Raw genomic sequence first — 22,830 nt, forward strand, 5'->3', positions numbered from 1 at the left:
ATAATGTTTGGGCCATGATTGTAAAGAGATCAGGAGCTAAATGACCTAGCAGAATCAAAGCTGAAGGAGGAGGGAGTGGATACTTGTGGATGTAGTATCAATCAAACAGGCTGCTTTGTCATGGATGGTGTCAAACCTCTTGAATGTTGTTGAAGCTGCACCTATCCAGGTAAGTGGGGAATATTCCATCACGCTCCTGGCTTGTGCCTTGCAGATGGCGAACAGGCTTCAAGGAATGAGAAGGTCAGTTACTCACTGCAATATTCACTGAATAATACAACCAGACCACACAAAAGAGGCCTTTCAGTCCATGAAGTCTGTACCACCAAAAATATGATAGGTTGGACTGGGGTGTACAAAGTTAAAAATCACACAACACTAGGTTATACTCCACAACCACCTAATGAAGGAGCAGTGCTCTGAAAGCTAGTGCTTTCAAATAAACCTTACAGATTAGATTAGATTACTTACAGTGTGGAAACAGGCCCTTCGGCCCAACAAGTCCACACCGACCCGCCGAAGTGCAACCCACCCATACCCCTACATATACCCCTTACCTAACACTATGGGCAATTTAGCATGGCCAATTCACCTGACCCGCACATCTTTGTGACTGTGGGAGGAAACCGGAGCACCCGGAGGAAACCCACGCAGACACGGGGAGAACGTGCAAACTCCACACAGTCAGTCGCCTGAGGCGGGAATTGAACCCAGGTCCCTGGCGCTGTGAGGCAGCAGTGCTAACCACTGTGCCACCGTGCCGCCCTAAACCTGTTGGACTATAACCTGGTGTGTGTGATTTTTAAACTTTGTACACAAAATATATATCACAATCTACACTAGCCCCACTTTCCTGCACTGAAGTTCATAGCCTTGAATGTTTCAAGTACTTTTTCAAGTTTGTATGGTGTCCTGTCTGAACTATCCTCCCAGGCAATGCACTTCTAATCCCCTCAAATCTCCTCCATACCCCCTACCTTTCACTTTAACATGAAGCCACCTTATTATTGGCCCTTCAACTAAGGGGAACTGCTGCTTCCTATTCACCTCAATCTTATACTCCTCTATCAAATACCCCCTCAACATCCTCTGCTACAAAGAAAGCAACTTGAGCTTATGCAGACTCTCTTCATTTCTAAAATGCTCAATCCCAGGCAACTGGCTTGTGAATCTCCTTTGGAACTCCTCTACTGCAATAATATCCTTCCTACCATGTGCTGACCAGGACTAAGCACTCCAGCTGTGGGCCTAACCAAAGTCCTATATAGGTCCAACATGACTTGCTTGCTCTTACAATCCCAATGCCTTATCTTCACCATGGACATCCGGTCCCTGTACACCTCCATCCCCCATCACAAAGGACTCAAAGCCCTCCGCTTCTTCTTTTCCCACCATACCAACCAGTACCCTTGCACTGACACCCTCCTTTGACTGACTGAACTGATCCTCACCCTGAACAATTTCTCTTTCCAATCCTCCCACTTCCTCCAAACCAAAGGAGTAGCTATGGTCACCCGCATGGGCCCCAGCTATGCCTGCCTCTTCGTAGGATATGTGAAACAGTTCATCTTCCTGGCTACACTGGCACCACCCCCCACCTTTTACTCCGCTACATCGATGACTGTATCGGCGCTGCCTCATGCTCCCACGAGGAGGTTGAACCGTTCATCCACTTTATCAACACCTTCCACCCTGACCTCAAATTTACCTGGTCTGTCTCAGACTCCTCCCTCCCCTTCCTAGACCTTTCCATTTCTATCTCGGGCGACCTAATCAACACGGACATTTATTATAAACCGACCGACTCCCACAGCTACCTAGACTACACCTCCTCCCACCCTGCCCCCTGTTAAAATGCCATCCCATATTCCCAATTCCTTCTTCTCTGCCGCATCTGCTCCCAGGAGGACCAGTTCCAATACCGTACAACCCAGATGGCCTCCTTCTTCAAAGACCGCAATTTCCCCCCAGATGTGATCGACGATGCCCTCCACTGCATCTCCTCCACTTCCCGCTCCTCCGCACTTGAGCCCCGCCCCTCCAATCACCACCAGGACAGAACCCCACTGGTCCTCACCTACCACCCCACCAACCTCCATATACATCGTATCATCCTCCGTCATTTCCGCCACCCCCAAACGGACAACACCACCAGAAATATATTTCCCTCCCCCCTCTATCAGCGTTCCGGAAAGACCACTCCTCCGTGACTCCCTCGTCAGGTCCACACCCCCCACCAACTCAACCTCCACTTCCGGCACCTTCCCCTGCAACCGCAAGAAATGCGAAACTTTCGCCCACACCTCCCCCCCTTACTTCCCTCCAAGGCCCCAAGGGATCCTTCCATATCCACCACAAATTCACCTGCACCTCCACACACATCATTTACTGCATCCACTGCACCTGATGTGGCCTCTTCTATATTGGGGTGACAGGCCGCCTACTTGCGGAACGTTTCAGAGAACACCTCTGGGACGCCCGGACCAACCGACCCAACCACCCCGTGGCTCAACACTTCAACTCCCCCTCCCACTCCACCAAGGACATGCAGGTCCTTGGACTCCTCCATCGCCAGAACATAGCAACATGACGGCTAGAGGAAGAGCATCTCATCTTCCGCCTAGGAATCCTCCAACCACAAGGGATGGAAACCACAAGATTTCTCCAGTTTCCTCATTTCCCCTCCCCCCACCTTGTCTCAGTCAAATCCCTCGAACTCAGCACCGCCTTCCTAACCTGCAGTCTTCTTCCTGACCTCTCCGCCCCCATCCCCATTCCGGCCTATAACTCTCACCTTGACCTCCTTCCACCTATCGCATTTCCAACGCCCCTCCCCCAAGTCCCTCCTCCCTACCTTTTATCTTAGCCTGCTGGACACACTTTCCTCACTCCTGAAGAAGGGCTCATGCCCGAAATGTCGATTCTCCTGTTCCTTGGATACTGCCTGACCTGCTGCGCTTTTCCAGCAACACATTTTCACCTCTGATCTCCAGCATCTGCAGTCCTCACTTTCTCCTCTATGACTAATAAAGACTAATAAATCCTTTATCCCTTCTTAACTACCATATTAATATATCCATAGATCCTTGAAGTGACAGGATAAGTAACCCAAAATCCCTCTTTTCCTCTGAGTTTCCTAGTATCTCACTATTCATTGAGTCCTCTTTTGACTTGTTCCTTCTTGCAAAGTTGAATACCTCACTTTTATCAGGGTTAAATTCTACCTGTCATTGATCTGCCCATCTGATCAATGGCAGGTAGTACTTTCCTGGAACCAAATACCTTTCTTCTTATTGTCAACCACCCGGTCAATTTTTGTATCATCCACAAACGTACTTATCCCAAATTCTAACATGCATCATTTTTGAATATAACAACAATGAGGAACATAACACTGATCCCTGTTCATCACTGCACACCAAGCTTCAGTCACACAAACAGCCTTCTACCACCACCCTGTCACCTAGCACTAAGTCAATTTTGGATCCATCTTGCTAAGTTACATTGGATCATACAAGCTTTTACCTTTTTCATCAGTTTCCCATGCATATCTAAGACTGGAAGAACATTTATTAAGCTGGAGAGGATTCAGAGGAGATTTACCAGGATGTTGCTGGGAATAGATGGTTTGAATTATAATGAAAGGTTGGATATGCTGGGACCTTTCTCACTGCCAGGATGGAGGTTGAGAGGTAACTTTATAGAGATTTACAAAATCCTGAGGGGTATAGATAGTCTTTTCCCAGGATGGACGATTTCAAGAGTAGGGAGCATATTTAAGGTGAGAGGAGAGAGGTTTAAAAAAAAATGTGAGGGGCAAATTTGTTTACACAGAAGGTTGTTCACATGTAGAACGAACTTCATGATAAAGTGGTGGATGTGGCGCAGGAACAGCATTCAAAAGACATTTGGATAGACACATGAATAGGAAAGGTTTGAAGGGATTATGGCAGGAGCAGGCAGGCGGGACTAGTTTTGTTTGGGATTATGTTCGTCATGGGCTGGTTGGACCAAAGGGTCTGCTACTGTGCTGTACGACTATGATTCAATGAAATCAATAAATTACATAAATTGCCCTACACTTATCCAAAAACTTGGTCAGTTCCTCAAATATTTCCACCAGATTTGTTTGGCATGACTTCCCTCTGACAACGCCATGATAATAGTCCCTGATCAAACCTTGCCTCTCTAAATAATTTTTCCTTCACTAATTTCTCCAATAGTTTCCCTTCCACTTAGGTTAGACTCATTGGTCTATTGTTCTCTAGTCTATCTTAACCCCCCCCCTCTTGTAAACTGGAACCACATTAACTATTCTCCAAGCCACAGATTATTTCAAAATTTGGGTCAGGGCCCCTCATCTCCCACAATAGTCTTGGATACAATTCATCTGGACTTGGACTTTTATCCACTTTCAAGTTCACCAAAACGTCCAATTCTTCCTTGCTTCCTTTATCAATCTGCTCGAGAACTTCACAAACCACCTTCTCAAAATCTGTACTTGCAATCTCTTTCTCCTGAGTAAAGGTAGATGTGAAGTATGTCTCCCTGGCTTCATGCACAAATCGCTCCTTGATTTCTTATTGACCCTACCCTTTCCCAGGTTATTTTCTTCCTCATGATATACTTGCAGAATATCTTGGGATTCTCCATAACCTTGGCTACTAACTTTTTTTTATCCCCCCCTTCCTCCACACCACCTTCTCCCCCCCCCCCCCCCCCCCACCCCCACCTTACCACCTTAGCTGTCATAATAGCTTTCCTGAATTCCCTCTTACACTGTCTACACTCCTCTAGGGCCTCCACTGCCTTGCTTCCTTTGTATCCATTATACATCTCTTTTCCTTTATACCCAGTCCTCAATATTCTTAGATATCCAGGGCTCTCCGAGCTTGTTGCTTCCATATTTCACCCTAAAGGGAACGTATTGGGCCTTTTCTACCTCTCACCCCCCACCCCAGTACCTTAATTGAATGTGTCCCAATGTTCTACTATAGATTTACCTTCACATAGCTTTTCCAGCCTCTTTTGGCTAGATGCTCCTTTATTTTAACAAAATCTGCCTTAGCCCAATCCAAAAGCCCTTTTTGCAGACAATCTTTTTCCTTGTCCATAAAAAACTTAAAATATATGATGTTGTGGTTGCTATCATTAAAATACTCTCTCACTGTCGCTTCAAACATCTATCTGCTTCATTCCCCAGAATTAGTCTGGCTCTGCACTGTCACTTGCAGGACCATCTACATATTGATATAAAAGGCTGTCCTGGATACATTTCAATTAATCTGTCTACTCTAAACACTATGATTGTCCCAATTAATATTTGGAAAGGGGAAATCTTTTGGTATAATTGCCCTATTGTTATTCTTACACAGTTCAATGAAATGACTACATATCTGCTCCTCAATTGCCACTGACTATTTGGGGGCCTATAGTATACTCCTAACAGTGTGACTGCATGCTTGCCATTCCTAAATTCTACCCACAAAGCTTGTTTTGACCCCTCTATCATCCTTCCTTACTGCAGTAATTGATTCACTACCTAATAATGCAACACCACTCCTACTTTAACATGCTTGAAGATCCTATAATTGGAAATGTTAAGTTGCCAGTTTTGTTCTTCCCTCAACCACTATTTGTAATGTCAACAACATTGCAGTTCAATGTGGCAATTCATATCCTTAACTTATTTGCCTTATCTCTAATATTCTAGGTGTTAAAGAAGTAATCCAGTATCACCTTGGCACCTTGAGACACCACATGGCTGAATTCACTCTGCCTTGGCTCTTTTTCTAAGTCATGCTGTGATGTAACTGAAGTAACAAATTGTGACCCTATCCTTACAGAACCATTCAAATTCCTCCTAACAACACTAGCAAACACCCTGCAAAGATTTCAGTCCCAATCCAGTTCACATGCAGACTATCCTGCTTGTAGTGGTCCCACCCCAAAATAGTCCCAGTGATCCACTTCCCTGTTGCACCAACTTTGCAGGTATTCATCTGCTCTATTATCCCATTCTGTGCTTGCTCCCCATGGCATGGGAGTAATCCTGAGATAAGAACCTTTGAGGTCTTGCTTCTTACCTACTGCATAGCTCCCCGAACTCTTGATGCAAGACCTCATCCCTCATTCCACCTATGCCACTGGTACCAATGTGCACCAAAACCTCTGTCTAATCAGTCTCGTCCTTCAGGATGCCCTGCAGCTACTCAGTGACATCCCTGATCTTGGCCCCAGGAACCAACACCATCCTGGAGTCATATCTGGGTGCACAGAAATGCCTGTATGTTCCTCTAATTAGTTAATCTCCTAACACTTGCTTCTGCTTTCTTCTTCCTCCGCTTCTGTACAGTCGGGCCTCTTATGGTGCCAGAAGCTTGGCTCTGACTGCACTCCCTTGAGGTACTAGCGTTCTCCTCAGCTTCCAGAACAAAAAAACAATTTGAGAGGGAATCACAGGAGCTCCTGCACTCCCTGTTTCTTTTTGACTGCCATTTCCTCTTGCCTTTAGTCCTTTCACTACAGTGTGACCATATCTCTCCATGCCATCTGTATAAATTTCAGCCTTGCAGATGTGTCACACTGTTCTCCAGCTGCTGCTCAAGCTCTGAAACCTAGAGCTCAAGTGTATGCACTTCAGAGCACCTCCTGCACCCATGGTCACCTAGAATGCCAGTAAGGGAGCCTGGCCTCTGATCGCTTCTTGTAGTTACTATATGTATATAGCAAGTCCAGTCGTGTTTCCAGGAAATGGTAACACCCAGGATGTTGACAGTGGAGGATTCAGTGGCGGTAATGCCTTTGAATATCAAGGGACAGTGAGCAGATTGTCTCTTGTTGGAGGTGGTCATTGCCTGGCATTTGTGAGGTGCAAATGTTACTTGCCACTTTTCAGCCCAAATCTGATATTGTCTGGGTCTTGTCGCATTTGAACATGGTTCAGTTTCTGAGAAGTCGTGAATGGTATTGAACATTGTGCGATCATCAGCAAACATCACCATTTCTGATCTTTTGATGGAGGAAACGTCATTGATGAAGGAATGTTACATCAGGTGGTGAGGGCTGGGACATCCCACCTGTTGAGGAAGGGCCACAACTTTGAGTTTTCTGGGAGGTGTTCAGGGAAAAGGGAGAACTTGACAGGTCACCTTGTTTGGCCTTGGGTAGGCAGAGGGGCAGCTCTATTAAGGGGCCCCTTTGTACATCAAGGATCCCCATCAAAATCTCTTCACATACAGCCACAGACTTCTCCATCAATACTGCCACCTCTCCCTATTCTCCTGAGCATTACCTCATCTCCCCAGATTTCAAGCTTTTAAGAAGTGGAATTCTCTTGTTCTTGCACAGATGTCCTATGATAAGACTAGATTTTCTAATTATAATATCATTGGCATTTCAGTCAGAAAATGTAGGCCATCGACTCCATTTTAAAATAGCTGAGCCTGTAACTGAGAGCCAGCTAATGCCTTTGCTGAAATTATCTGATATGTAGGACGTCTGCGACAGAAGTAAACTAGAGTGCAATAATTCTCTTATATAAAAGAGAAATGCTATAAGCAAGCTGACAATCCAAAATAAACTTTACATTCAGCCTTCAGTAGAAGACAAGAGTACAAATATTAGCTCCCTTTTTTTGTAAGAATAGTGTCACGTTTCTTAATTTGAATGGTCTACTGGCAGGAGTTCACCCAGCTAAACCAACTATTCCAACATACTTGAAAATGCAGATTGTAAATTCTATTTTACTGCACAAAAAGTAACAACTTTTCATGAAGTAAGTGTACAGGCAGTTCAGTTTGAAATACTCACAAATTTTATTTGTGACCTCATGTGCTGATGTGAAATTATCTTCGGGGCTTGCTTAGCATACTTTTGTATTTAATGGATGTGACATAGGACACAAATTTTAAATGGCTTCTACAAAGGGTAGAATGTGATATGTCTCTAATCTCAATAGAATATGATGACAGAAAAGGATAACTAAACATTCTTGATGGCATCACAAGCATAAGAAATAACTATGTGAAAATCATCAATTCTGATTAGTTTAAAAGGATTTCAATTCTGACAATCTCTATCGAATAATTCCAAATACGTTTAAATGCAAATAAACGAACTGCTTTATTGGATATCTTTCATTACCAGGGTAATTAACCTACAAATCTTTCACTCTACAGTTCAAAACAGAATGTGAATTTCACTTGTTTCAACCAAGCAGACTAGACTCTGTTATGTTACAGCTTGCTCCAGGCAATAATGTGCCACTGAAAATCACGCAATATTGTAAAACTAAGAATCAGCATGGCATAACTGGTAGCAGTCTCACCTCTAAGTCAGAAGACCATGGTGATCTTTTCCCCCATAGAGTTTCAAAGGACTGCTTCATTATCAGAGTTCTTTTGTTTGAGATAAGACATTAAAGTGATAGCTGCCTGTTAAGGTAAATGTTACATCCTGTACACTATTTCAGGCAATTAAGGGAATTTCCTTGGTAACAAAGGCAACTGTTATCTCCACATTCAGCATCACCCAAGTCACTTTATTGCTGATTGTGGAATCTTGCTATGTGCAAACTGAATGCTTGAGGAAATGGTAAGGCATCACAAACACTTTGATTTTGCCTTTCATTGTTTACTGATATCCATTGTAGCCACTATTAACAAATATTAAAGAGTGAGTAACTAGGTGAAGAAAAATGTGGAGCAAAGAAATGTGGATGTTTGTATTTTAAAATTAAGGCAGTTCATGGTTTTAAAATCAAAAACTATTTCATTTTTACAATTATTTTTAGTAAAAGATATTTTTCTAAAAAAGTATTATTTTACAGCAAGTTTTAATGTTTCAAGGGAAGCTTTCCGCTTTGTGAAATGTGATACAAGGGAAACATTTGAAGTGGTGCCACATGTTCAAACGGGGCACGGAAAACATTTCATGATATATGTAAGGCATGCAGGTCATTCCCAAATAATTTTTTTCTGCATTCTAGTCACTAACCCATAACATTCCACGTATGCCATGTTTGTTATAAAATGCCAGTAATTTTTGCATCTTCAAGTGACGAGAATGAAGAAAAACTCAGGAATTAACCATTCACTTACTTTTACGTTGGAAGGAAGAATCCTTTGTGACTTCATGCTGAGCAGTTGGATTCGTGCTATAAGCGGAAGTCTGGCTCAGGATGGTGCTGCCGTCCGTAGAATAGGGGTCTCTGTTCTCAGTTTGAGCTGTATACACTAAAACAGAAATTTGTGTGATGTATGTGTGCATATGAAAATAATTTATTTGGAATTGTTTAAGTTATCAAATGGTAGCTAAAATTGTTACTATATCTACTGCTACATCAAAAGGCAAATGTTGCTTCATCTTTGGTGATTGTGACTTGGATTTGAAAACTAAAGGATTTGATACAACATATTTCATAAGATAAATATCTTTCTTAAAGAAAATTACACTCCATGCAAATTATGATTGTTCTTTTTAATATGAAGGTCTACATTTGATTTCAATAGCCTTTTCCAAATGTCTCAGAAATGACTTTACATAATTAAATGAAAAAAATGTTTGTGCTCTAGAAATCCAGTTTGTCAACTTAATAGCACAATATTTTGTATTTTTTAAATTGTTTCTCATGGAATTTGGGGTATTGCTTGCTAGGCTAGCATTTATTGCTTATCCCTAACTGCCATTGAGAAAGTAACGGTGAGCTGCTGTCTTGAATCATTCTTGGCCATCTGTCATTGCCACACCCACACTTCTAATAGGAAGGAAGTTAGACAGTGATAACAGTTGATGGAAGGGTGTGGTTCCTGGTCTGAACAGTCTGTGGCTTGCAAATGGAACTTGCAAGAGGTGGTGTTCCCATGCATCTGCTGCCCTTATAAACACTTGTACCTGGAAGGACAACTTTGAAAGGTACTATCAAGGGAGCTTTAGGGACCTGCTGCAATGCATTTTGTACATGGTACATATTGCTGCCTCTATGCATCAGTGGTAAATCAAGCAAGCTTTGTTCTGGATACAATCAAGGTTCTTAGATGCAATTGGAGTTGCACTCAACCAGGCAAGTGCAGAGTATTCCATCACACTCTTAACCTGCACCTTGTAGGTGGATGACAGGGTTTGAGGCATCAAGAAGTGAGTTATGTTGCAGAGAATTTGCAGCATCTGATGTAATGGTGTAGCCACATGTTTGGTAATTGTGTGGTACAAATGTTCACTTGCCACTTGACAGCCCAAGCCTGGATATTGCTGCACATGGACGCTGAATCCTTCAATATCTGTTAAGCATGAAATGGCATTGAACATTCTGCAATCATCAGTGAACATCCCACATCTGAGTTTATGATGATGGAAGATCATTGATAAAGCAGCTGAAAATGGCTGAGACTAAGACATGACCCTGAGGAATTCCTAATGTGATGTCCTATGGCTCAGAAGATTTAACTCCAACTATTTGTGGGCGGCACGGTGGCACAGTGGTTAGCACTGCTGCCTCACAGCGCCTGAAGACCCGGGTTCAATTCCCGACTCAGGCGACTGACTGTGTGGAGTTTGCACGTTCTCCCCGTGTCTGCGTGGGTTTCCTCCGGGTGCTCCGGTTTCCTCCCACAGTCCAAAGATGTGCGGGTCAGGTGAATTGGCCATGCTAAATTGCCCGTAGTGTTAGGTAAGGGGTAATGTAGGGGTATGGGTGGGTTTCGCTTCGGCGGGTCGGTGTGGACTTGTTGGGCCGAAGGGCATGTTTCCACACTGTAAGTCTAATCTAATCTAATCTATTTCAATCACCTTTCAGTTTTTGGGAGCTTTGTGAAGCCAATCTTGGTCAAATGCTGCCTTAGTATCCAGGGTGGTCATTCTAATGTTACTTCTTCAGTCAAGCTCTTTTGTCCATGTTTGGACCAAGATTGCAATAAGGTCAGAACCTAAATGCCACGGTGGAACTGAAATAGAGCATCAATGAGCAGATTACTGATATGTAGGTGCAGTTTTATAACACTATTGATGACTTCATCAATCATTTTGCTGTATTTTAGAGTATGGTTGTAACTGGCCAGTTTGGACTTGTCCTGCTTTTTGAGACAGGACATTCCTGGGCAATTTTCCATTTGGGAAAAAGTGAGGACTGCAGATGCTGGAGATCAGAGCTTAAAAATATGTTGCTGGAAAAACGCAGCAGGTCAGGCAGCATCAAAGGAACAGGAGAATCGACATTTCGGGCATAAGCCCTTCTTCAGGAAATCCTGAAGATTTCCTGACGAAGGGCTTATGCCCGAAATGTTGATTCTCCTGTTCCATTGATACTGCCTGACCTGCTGCGCTTTTCCAGCAACACATTTTTAAACAATTGTCCATTTGGCCAGGTAAATTCCAGTATAGAACCTGTACTGAAATAATTTGGACAAGTGCACAAGCTAGCTCTCTGGCACGCCTTCAGTGCTGTCACTGGAACTTATGAAGATACAATGCCTTTGCAGCATCCAGTGCCTTTAGGCATGTCTATCAGAGTGAATCAAAACATCTGAAGAATAGCATTTGTGATGGTGGGGACCTCTGGAGGTGGTTAAGATGGATCAGCCAAATAGCACTTCCAGTTGAAGATGGTTGGAAATGTGGTACAAGGCTTTGGCCTTGTCTTTTGCACTAATGTGCTGGGTTACTCCATTACTGAGGATGGGAAAATTTATGGAGATGTCACCTCCTGTTAGTTGTTTAATTGTATTCAGCACCATTCACAGCGGGATATGGCAGTATTTACATCTGAATCATTAGTTGATGAATTGCTTTGTTCCATGACTTGCTTATTCAGCTGCTTGGCATGCAAACAGACCTGTTTTGCAGCTTCACTAGGTCGATACCTTATTTATAGGTATGGCTAGTGCTGCTCATCACATGCCTGCCTGTACTCTTCATTGAACAGATTACCCCGACTCAATAGTATCTATAGAGCAGGGGATATGCCAGATCATAAGTTTGCAGACTGCAGTTGAATACAATTTTGCTACTATTGATGGACCACAATATCTCATGGCTGCCCAATTTGGAGTTTCAAGATCTGCCCTAAATCTATCTGATTTAGCATGGTGGTAGTGAAACACAATGGAGTGGTATGTGAAAATGGAATTCCAGGATGTTGACTTCACTAGGACTGAAGTGGTCATTCCTCCTGATGCTGGCATGGATAGATGCATAGATGTTACAAGTAGATTGGTGAGGACAAGGTCAGGTTTTCCCGTCTGATTAGTTCCCTCATCATCTGCCACAGATGCAATCTAACAGCTTTTCACTTCAGAATTGAGGGAAGTTCATCATTAATGGTACTATTGGTGACAAATGGAGTCCATCAATCAGTCTAAATTATGAACCTTTGCCACCCTTAAGACCTCCTCCAAGTGTCTGAAAACTTAGGAGTTTCAGATTGGTGGGGGGGGAGTTGAGGAAGCAAAAGGTGATTATCAACAAGTTTCCTTTGCCATGTTTGACTGATGATACAGAATCCAGATTTACTATTAAGGCTCCCAAGACAACTTGCCACCATGTACATGCCCCTGAGCCTCAAGCTCTGTTCGGCCTATTTTACCTTTGGGACAGGACATACTGACATTGTGGTGATTTCTGGGTCACTATCTTTAAGGTATAAGTCATTGAGTATGCCTGTGTCAGGATGTTGACTAACATAGCTCTCCTAAATTTTGGGCATGTCCCCAAAGGAGGGTTTTGCAGGGTCAACTGGACAGTGTTAACCATTGTTCCAGTATATAAGTCGATAGCAGATGGCCCATCCAGTTTTATTCTTTGTAACTTTGCAACATTTTGATACAACTGAGGGGCTTGCTAGGTTATTTCCAATACATTGCTATGGGCCTGGAATCACATACAGACCAGATCAGATAAGGATAACTAAAAGCAGACTTGTGAACTAAATAGGTCTTTTTGATCAACAGTTTCACAATCCTGGTATTATCATAATCATTACTAAGGGTAGTTTTTAATTCCAGATTTATTAACTTTAAATTCCGCCATCTACCATGGTGGTATTTGAACCCATGGCTCAAAGCATTAGTCTAAGCAGTTAGATTACCAGGTCAGATTACTGCTCCACCATCTCTCCTTGAAACGATTAAGATTTATTTTTTGTTAGGTTAATCTAAAACTTGAACTAACACTTCTGGCATTGCAAATCTTTTGACATTGCATTAGAATTTTTAATTATGCCACAATATTTTTTGAATTTTAGTGTATTCCTGTTTTTATAACTGGCTGGTCTGCTTACTCAGTTTAAAAGTACAAGTTTATTCTGATATAACACAATAGTTCCTTCCCATGTGATCCCTTGTTATAAGAAAATCATGTAATAGCAGCACCCATTTAAACCAATGGGACTGGAATCACATTATAGCCAATATAAAGTTTGCATTCTACAAATAATGGTCTAAATTCTTCAATCACATTATAGTCAATTCTCATGGAAAAAATGTGCATTATTGCAGAATTAACTGTACACTATTTAGATTGTAATACAATAGCTTCCAACTGCATGCACTACAATGTTTACATCGATCAAACACAATGATTAATCTACAATGTAATGATGAGAATGGGTGCATAAAGCAAAACTGCTAAGTTAACAAGATATATAAAAGATTAGATGCAAATAACTGAGAAATACATAAATGAGCAATAGTCCAGTAGCAATGAGCAGAGGTGTTTTATGATAAAACAATTTTTCTTACTTTTATGCCTATCTGGAGGAAGTAATTGGCAAAAACATAATTTTCAAAAATAGTGTGATTTTTGTTGCAGAAACTTTCACATGGGCTACATTTAAAGTGTTTGTAGGTTTTGTTTTAGATTCATACATCTTTTTGTGTTTTACTAATACAATCTCTTTTATTCCAACAATTATCACTGAAAACTTCTGTAATCAAAGCATCTGGTGTGAAAAGATTGTCATTTCATGGAGTTCCATTCTGAATTTTGGTCAAATGTATGAAAATACCATGCAAGTAACATTACTACTGTATTTGTGCATATGTCAGGACCTCAGATTACAAGGATGAAAACCCGTTTCAAGGAGCAATCATCTTGGGATAGCTGCTCCACTCTTCCATTTTTAAGCAACAACCAAGTTCCATATTTTTAATCAGAATTGTAATGCTGGCCTCTTCAAAAATATGGAGTACAGTGTAAATAGGTCTCCATCTTCATAGTGCTGGGTTATCACTGGAAGCCATTCTACAGGATTTATGGATTCTGTGTGAACAGGTCTCGCAATTGTGTATCTTCTTAATATTGTGAAATGATTACTATATCTCAGAACTTCAAGTCATTCAATACCTTTGAACTAGAAGTGTTACACTCCTGTGAGAGCAATGAGGTTTCAGGTAATTGTATTTCCAGTGACTTGATTGGAAGGATCACAAGATTTCATCATTGTACACATTTGGTATAACAAATAAACTAAATGCAACATTGTCTAAATGCTAATCAGTTGGCAACTTACACGATAGGATAAGAAACTCACCATTTTTAACATAATATTTCAAGCTATGGTTATAAATTACCATGAAGTAGATACCTCATTCTCCAGGAACTAGTCCAAAGTTCTTAGCGCCCAATGGTTTCCTTCCTTCTTCCTTTTCCAGCTGAGTAACCTTTAACTCTGGAACTGATTTTCACTGAGAAGATTAACTGGAGATTCTTCCCTTTAGTCCAAGTTAAGCAAATCTTCCAACCTCCTTTACATCTTCCTGAATTTAGTCTCCTTGATGTGAGCATGAGCTTGCACCTCCATTTTGCATGGTGACCAAGAAAGTCATCATTTTCCCTACTTTGGAGCAGAACTCATTGCTTCTATTTGCCTCCTCCCTCTCTCTCTCTCTCTCTCTCTCTCTGAGATACTTGCAGAGTGACTTGTGTCTGTGGGCTTCAGCAACAAAGCTTAAAGAAGAACTGCAACCCAATATCATAAAAACTTTCTCCTGACGTTTCCTTTGCAAAAATCACCTCCATAACGATATGAAATACGTGCCTCGTATCCAAAGACAAATGCTATTTTCCAACTCCATTCTATTTTGAAATAAAACTGAGATTGAAATATAACCACTTACAAAGCCTACTTTCCTAACACCTCTCTGAGAGACCTGGAAAACTTATGACCCAAATACAATGCGAGTAGCGGCCCTAGCCATTGTCTAACTGAACATCTGGCATTTTCTTCCATTAAGACACCCAGAGCTCCCCTTCTACCTACAGCAAACAAGTCATCCAGACTCGATGTCAAACAGAATATGAAGCCAGTCACATGGCATCCATGATTACCTCATTATTTTTCTTAAGTTAAAATGACAGTCCCAAAGCATGACAATCTTCCAAAGATTGTATTCATAACAGGAGCCAGATGCCATTTTCACAACGTTAACAGTATAGCAACATGTCTCAGAGAGCAACTTCCAGACTAACCTTAACTGAGAATTGACATGACCTGCACCTTTATAAAAAATATGGAGGAGCGAAATTTTGTTTTGGAAAAACGGCAAGTTAAAATTACCATAGAAACTCTCATCACGAATTACACTTAACTGAACTCAAACTCAGAATTTCACATGTTCCCATGATGCAAATGTAGGTAAATCAGGGATATATCTAAAAGTTAAGGAAAGGAGCTAGGCTGTCCATAAGTGAGAAGAAAAGTGGCAGATAAAAAAATAATATAAAATATGATAAACATTTTAAAAGTCCAGTGGCATATTCTCTATACATAGCATAAAAATGGTCAAAGATAGGTTGAGAGAAATCTGAAGCTATTTCTAGATTTGGTACGTGAATGTCAATTCACTATGGAACTATATTGTAAGGTTGAATAAAAGAGCAATATACCAATCTAAAAAACCAACAAAACATCACAACTTCAAAGATGATTAGAGAGCTGCCTAGATTGATACCATCTTTCAACCAATGTGAGAGAAAACATGATAATAATTAAGAATTGTGGATGCAAGAATTCTAAAACTAAAACAAAAAGTGTTGAAGTAACTCAACAGGTCTGGCAGTAACTGTAGGGAGAAAAACAAAGTTAACATTTTGAGTCCAGTGACTCTTTATCAGGACTGAAAATAGTTGGGATAGGGTGGCATTTATGTTAATGACAGGAAGAATAAAGCTTAGAAATTAATTGAGTATCATCAGCAATGCCTTTGTTTGCCTATCTCCTTTTCTCTCTCTCTGGACACTATCTCATGTATGCGATTCGGTTCCTCACTGTCCCCAAGCCAGTCATCAACACAAATACCACCCTTATGCAAGCTATTTTCAGTTGTGTCAAAGGGTCACTGGACTTGGAACAACCAATTTGCTTTTCCCTCCACAATTGCTTCAGACACAAGGACAGGACAGAGGCTATGAACAGGAAAAGACTTGGTAGATAAAAGTTAACTATTTCCTCCAGTTGGGGATTCCAGAACAAGGGGACATAGACTACTCTGAATAAGGACCAGGCCATTCAGGAGAAGTGTTAGGATGCACTTCTACACAAAAAGAGTGGTAGATGTTTGCAACTCTATTCCACAAAGTGCCGTGGATGCTGAATCCATTGTTAATTTTATTTCAGTGATAGATTTGATTTTGTTAAGGAAAGTATTAGAGGATATGGGCCAAGACAAATGCATGAAGTTAGGCCATAGATCAGTCATGATCTCACTGAATGGTGGACAAAGTCTGAAGTCACATGACACCAGGTTATCGTCCAATGGGTTTATTTGAAATCACAAGCTTTCAGAGTATGCTCCTTCATCAGGTGAAGTGGAGGGAAATGCACAGGCACAGAATTTATAAGCAGAGGGATAATTGACTGATAATTGCAGGTAATTAGTAGTGCCAAAAGATAGTATAAATGGTGTGAGTGCAGTGTTGACAGGCTGAATAACAAATCTTTGCAGGTTATCAGAAGTGTCAAATGGTGTGAGTAAAGTGTCAACAGCTGAATAGTAAGTGAAGGGATGACCTATGATCCGAAAAATTGATCACCTGTAAAGATGTGTTATTCAGCCTGTTGACACTCCACTGATACCATTTGTACTATGTTTTGTCATTCTTAATTACCTGGAATTATCTTGCAATTATCTCTCCACCTATAAATTCTATGCCTGTGCACTTCCCTCACCAAAGGAGTAGTGCTCTGAAAGCTTGGTGATTTCAAATAAATCTATTAGACCTTAACCTGGTGTAGTGTGACTTCCAGTTTTGCCCTCCCTTGATGAAGGGCTTATGCCTGAAATATCAATTCTCCTGCCCCTTGGAGGCTGCCTGACCTGCTGAGTTTTTCCAGCAGCATATTCTCGACTTTGCCCACCCACTCCAACACCGGCCCCTCCATACCATCACTGAATGTTGGAACAGGATTGAGGGGCTGAATGGGCTATTCCTGTTCCTTTCTCCCTGTGAATTCTGTGGTAACAAACCTATCTCCTGTTTTCCCCAAAACCTTTCCACTAAATAGGAGACACAAATCAGGAGAGTGATGGAAATCTCTCTCCCTCTCTCTGATGAGATTCCCTACAGTGTGGAAACAGGCCCTTCAGCCCAACAAGTGCACTTGGACCTTCTGAAGAGTAACCCACCCAGATCCATTTTCTCTCTGAGTAATGCACCTAACACTACAGGCAATTTAGCATAGCCAGTTCACATGACCTGCACATCTTTGGACTGTGGGAGGAAACCGGAGCACCTGGAGGAAACCCATACAGACACAGGGAGAACATGCAAACTCTACACAGCCAGTCGCCCAAGGCTGGAATTGAACCCAGATCCCTGGTGTTGTGAGGCAACAGTGCTAACCATTGAGCCACTGTGCTGCACCAATGTTAACAATCGATTGTGGAGGCTATTTGCAGGTAAAGGAACGTGGACATGCTTTTATATTCATGCTGGGCTGCAGGGAGCCTGGCCTTTGTGTATAAGCCATCCCTTCACGTGATTTGATGAAACCTGAAGGGTGAAGGCCAGTCTTTAAGGTACAAGAATGTTGGTGCATTAAAATGAAAGTAAAATTCAGAGGATGCTGAAAATCAGAAATAAAATGAGAAAGGTCCTTAGCTTAAAACAGTTGCTGCCTGATCTGAGTATTTCCAGTATTTTCTGTTTCAAATAGGTGATATATTTTTGGGGCTGTGGGGTTTGAAAGAAACATGTTCTCTCAGAAAAGTTTCCATTTCAATCTCATGAAAATACTTGGTGATTTTAACCATATTTGCATTTCGCAATTGATAGTCATTTAAACATGAAAAAGAACAAACAAAGAGAAATCTAGAATGTTAATTCACTGCACTTTAATTCACCAAAGCTATCTCAACAATCATACATCTCGATGCAATCTCATGACCCAAGTTCACAAAAACCCTGTCACACCTCCAGGCAGCTAACTGATATTCAAATACATAGCTGCATATAAGTCCTCATTATTGAACAAAAACACTGTTCTTTCTCATTCTATCCCCCTTCAACATAAACAACTATTCCCACAGCAGTCAAATCCATTTAAACTTCTGATTGCTAATATTAGTTAGTGGGTTTTGAGAAGATTTGTAGCTCAGGTTGGGGTTTTGGATGCAGGTTTGCTCGCTGAGCTGGAAGGTTCGTTTTCAAATGTTTCATCACCATACGAGGTAACATCATCAGTGAGCCTCCAAATGAAGCACTGGTGACATAGCCCGCTTTCTATTTATGTGTTTAGGTGAGAAGCTGCCCATGCTTCATCAGTGCTTCATCCAGAGGTTCACTGATGATGTTACCCAGTATAATAATGCAACGTCTGAAAACAAACCTTCAGCGAGCAAACCTACATGCCCTCCCTTACTTAGTAGGACATTACAGTGCAGTACAGGCCCTTCAGCCCTCGATGTTCCACTGACCTGTGAAAGCAATCTGAAGCCCATCTAACCTACACTATTCCATTTTCATCCATATGTTTATCCAATGACCATTTAAATGCCCTAATGTTGGTGAGTCTATTATTGTTGCAGGCAGGGTGTTCCATACCCCTACTTCTCTGAATAAAGAACCTACCTCTGACATCTGTCCTATACTGTCACCCCTCAATTTAAAGCTATGTCCCCTCAAGCTAGCCATCACCATCCAAGGAAAAAAGTTCTCACTGTCCACCCTATTCAATCCTCTGATTATCTTGTATGTCTCAATTAAGTCACCTCTCAACCTTCTTCTCTCTAATGAAAAAAGCCTCAAATCCTTCAGGTTTTCCTCATAAGGCTTTCCCTCCATACCAGGCAACATTCTGGTAAATCTCCTCTGAACCTTTTCCAATGCTTCCACATCCTTCCTATAATGCAGTGAACAGAACTGTCCACAACACTCCAAGTGCGGTTGCACCAGAGTTTTGTACAGCTGCAACATGATCTCAGAGTTGTGAAACTCAATCCCTCTACTAATAAAAGCTAACACACCGTATGTCTTCTTAATAACCCTATCAACCAGGGTGGCAGCTTTCAAGGATCCATGTACATGGACACCAAGATCTCTTTAATCATCTACAATACCAAGAATCTTACCATTAGCCCAGTACACATTATTCCTGTTGCTCCTTCTCACACTTTCCACATTAAACTCCATTTGCCACCCCTCAGCCAGCTCTGCAGCTTATCTATGTTCCACTGTAACATGCAACATCCTGGGCAGCACGGTGGCACAGTGGTTAGCACTGCTGCCTCACAGCACCTGAGACCCGGGTTCAATTCCCGACTCAGGCGACTGACTGTGTGGAGTTTGCACGTTCTCCCCGTGTCTGCGTGGGGGTGCTCCAGTTTCCTCCCACAGTCCAAAGATGTGCAGGTCAGGTGAATTGGCCATGCTAAATTGCCCGTAGTGTTAGGTAAAGGGTAAATGTAGGGGTATGGGTGGGTTTTGCTTCGGCGGGTAGGTGTGGACTTGTTGGACCGAAGGGCCTGTTTCCACACTATAAGTAATCTAATCTAATCCTTCAGCACTATCCACAACTCCATCGACCTAGTGTTATTTGCAAATTTACCAATCCATTCTTCTACACCCTCATCCAGGTCATTTGTAAAAATGACGAACAGCAGTGGCCTCAAAACAGATCCTTGCAGTACACCACTAGGAACTGAACTCCAGGAGGTACATTTCCCAACAACCACCGCACTTAAGCCTTCTTTCAGCCATCCAATTTTTTACCCAAACCGCTAAGTCACCCTCAATCCCATGCCTTTGTATTTTCTGCAATAGCCTACCATGGGAAACTGTATCAAACACCTTACTGAAATCCATATACACCACATCAACTACTTTACCCTCACCCACCTGTTTGGTCATCTTCTCTCAAAGAACTCGATAACTATTGTGAGTCACGACTCACCCTTCACAAAACCATGTTGACTATCCCTAATCAACTTATTCCTTGCTAGATGATTACAAATCCTATTTCTTATAACCTTTTTCAACACTTCACCCACAATTGAAGTAAGGCTCATTGGTCTATAATTACCAGGGTTGTCTCTGCTCTCCTTCTTGAACAAGGGAACATTTAGTACCCTCCAGTCTTCTAGCACTATTACTATAGACAATGATGACATAAATATCAAAGCCAAAAGCTCTGCAATCTCCTCCCTGGCTTCCCAAAGAATCCTAGGATAAATCCCATTCAGCCCAGGGGAGTTTTCTATTTTCACACTTTTCAGAATTGCTAACATCTCCTCCTTGTGAATCTCAATCCAATCTAGTCTAGTAGCTTGTATCTCAATATTCTCCTCAACAACAGTGTTTTTTTCTAGTGTGAATACTGGTGAAAAATTAGCGCTTCTCCTATCTCCTCAGACTCCAAACACAATTTCCCACTCCTGTCCTTGATTGGCTCTAATCTTACTCTTGTCATTCTTTTATTCCTGATATACTGATAGAAAGCTTTAGGGTTTTCTTTGATCCTATCTGCCAATGACTTCTCATGTCCTTTCTTGGTTCTTTTTAGCTCTCTCTTTAGGTCCTTCCTGGCTAATTTGTAACTCTCAAGCGCCCTAACTCAGCCTTCAAGTCTCATCCTAACATAAGCCTTCTTCTTCCTCTTGACAAGAGATTCAACTTCTTTAGTAAACCACAGTTCCCTCACTCGACCACTTCCTCCCTGCCTGATAGGTATATACTGACCAAGGACATGCAGTAGATGTTCCTTGAATAAGCTCCACATTTCTATTGTGCTCATCCCTGCAGTTTCTTTCCACATCCTATGCATCCTAAACCTTGCCTTATTGCATCATAATTGCCTTTCTATCAGCTATAACTCTTACCCTGCAGAATATACCTATCCCTTTCCATCACTGAAGTAAACATAACCGAATTGTGGTCACTATCACCAAAGTGCAAACGTACCTCGAAATCTAAGAGCTCACCGGGTTCATTACCCAGTACCAAATCCAATGTGGGGTTGTCCCTTGTTGACCTGTCTACATACTGTCAGGAAATCCTCCTGTACACATTGGACAAAAACTGACCCATCTAAATTAATCGAACTATAGTATTTCTAGTCAATGTTTGGAAAGTTAAAGACCCCATAACAACTATCCTGTTGGTCTCGCTCCTGTCCAGAATCATCTTTGCTATTCTCCCAGGATATTGGTACTCCTCTGGTTCAGGTGTAGACTATCCTGTTTGTAGAGGTCCCACTTACCCCAGAATGAGCCCCAATCATCAAGGTATCCGAAACCCTCCCTTCTTGCAGTCCTACTCCCAATTTATGATAGCATTTCTATCCTAACCATTTCCCTTCTCCCAGTTAATGCTTATATATACTTATCTCCTGAATGTCACTCCTTGCTTCACCTTTTCCCATCTTTAATAATTTTTTTCCCCTCATTGTTATTTCCATCTCTTTCAGCCCCTCCATCTTCCATACAATGTCATCTAGTTCCCATCCTCCCATTTTCAAGTGTACCTCTCCAACTCCTTGTGCTTAGGGACTGAAGGAGAGTTCCTCAGTGCTGTTTCTTCACAACTTATCAATGCATAACTTAGACAGGAGTTCATGACTCTCCTCTATGTCGCGATGAAAGGACCTCAGTCCAAATTCAAGTATGAACAGGAAAGACTGAGTTGGGTAGGGAGCTGAGATGCAACTAGAAACAGGGAATAGGAAAAATAAAACAGTAATGAGAAAAAGATGTGAACCCAGTTAATACTGATTTTTGTCAGCAAATACAGAGACCCCCCCCAAAAAAAAGGCCATTGTTTAATACCTCATCCAGCTATGTGGCTTCCTGCAGAACTGCATTGAAGAGACATCCTAGGTTTAATAGTTCATCACAAGTTTCACATAAAAAGAGTGAAACTTCAGCAGTTTGTGATTAGCACTTCATTTATGGTTGAATCTACAGGATCAAGAACAACAACTTGAATTTGAATAATGCTTTTCATATAATGAAATGTCAAAAGGAACTTCAATGACAACCATCATGAAGCAAAATATTACACCAAACCATATTAGTTGATTTAGGGAAAATTAACAAAAGATTTCGAGGTAGGTTTGCACTTTGGTGATAGTGACCACAATTCGGTTATGTTTACTTCAGCGATGGAAAGGGATAAGTATATTCTGCAGGGTAAGAGTTATAGCTGATAGAAAGGCAATTATGATGCAATAAGGCAAGGTTTAGGTTGGTGAAAGAGACAGGCTTTTGAATTGATTTGGAGGAGGGATAAATGATGGAGATGCAGAAAAGTTCCAAGAGGAAATTCTAGCTCAAGACACAGAAACTAATGATGAATCATTAAAATTAGGGATACTTAAGTAACCAGAATTAGCTTGCAATAGAT

The 22,830-nt window shown here is 41.6% G+C and overlaps 1 protein-coding gene across 7 annotated transcripts in view; it reads right to left on the reverse strand.

Annotated features, from left to right (window-relative positions):
* Positions 1 to 22,830, reverse strand: part of LOC132823387 (protein phosphatase 3 catalytic subunit alpha-like) — a 430,022-nt gene that overhangs the window by 280,108 nt on the left and 127,084 nt on the right. For 5 of the 7 annotated variants that reach the window (XM_060837148.1, XM_060837152.1, XM_060837147.1 and 2 more), the window contains exon 2: positions 9,102 to 9,236. The exons of the other annotated variants lie outside the window; for them this stretch is intronic. In XM_060837148.1, coding sequence (XP_060693131.1) covers positions 9,102 to 9,236 — 135 coding nt within the window. The remainder of the gene's footprint in view (positions 1 to 9,101; positions 9,237 to 22,830) is intronic. 7 annotated transcript variants of the gene reach the window in all.

Source organism: Hemiscyllium ocellatum, chromosome 16, assembly GCF_020745735.1.
Source record: "Hemiscyllium ocellatum isolate sHemOce1 chromosome 16, sHemOce1.pat.X.cur, whole genome shotgun sequence".
Taxonomy (NCBI): Eukaryota; Metazoa; Chordata; class Chondrichthyes; order Orectolobiformes; family Hemiscylliidae; genus Hemiscyllium; species Hemiscyllium ocellatum.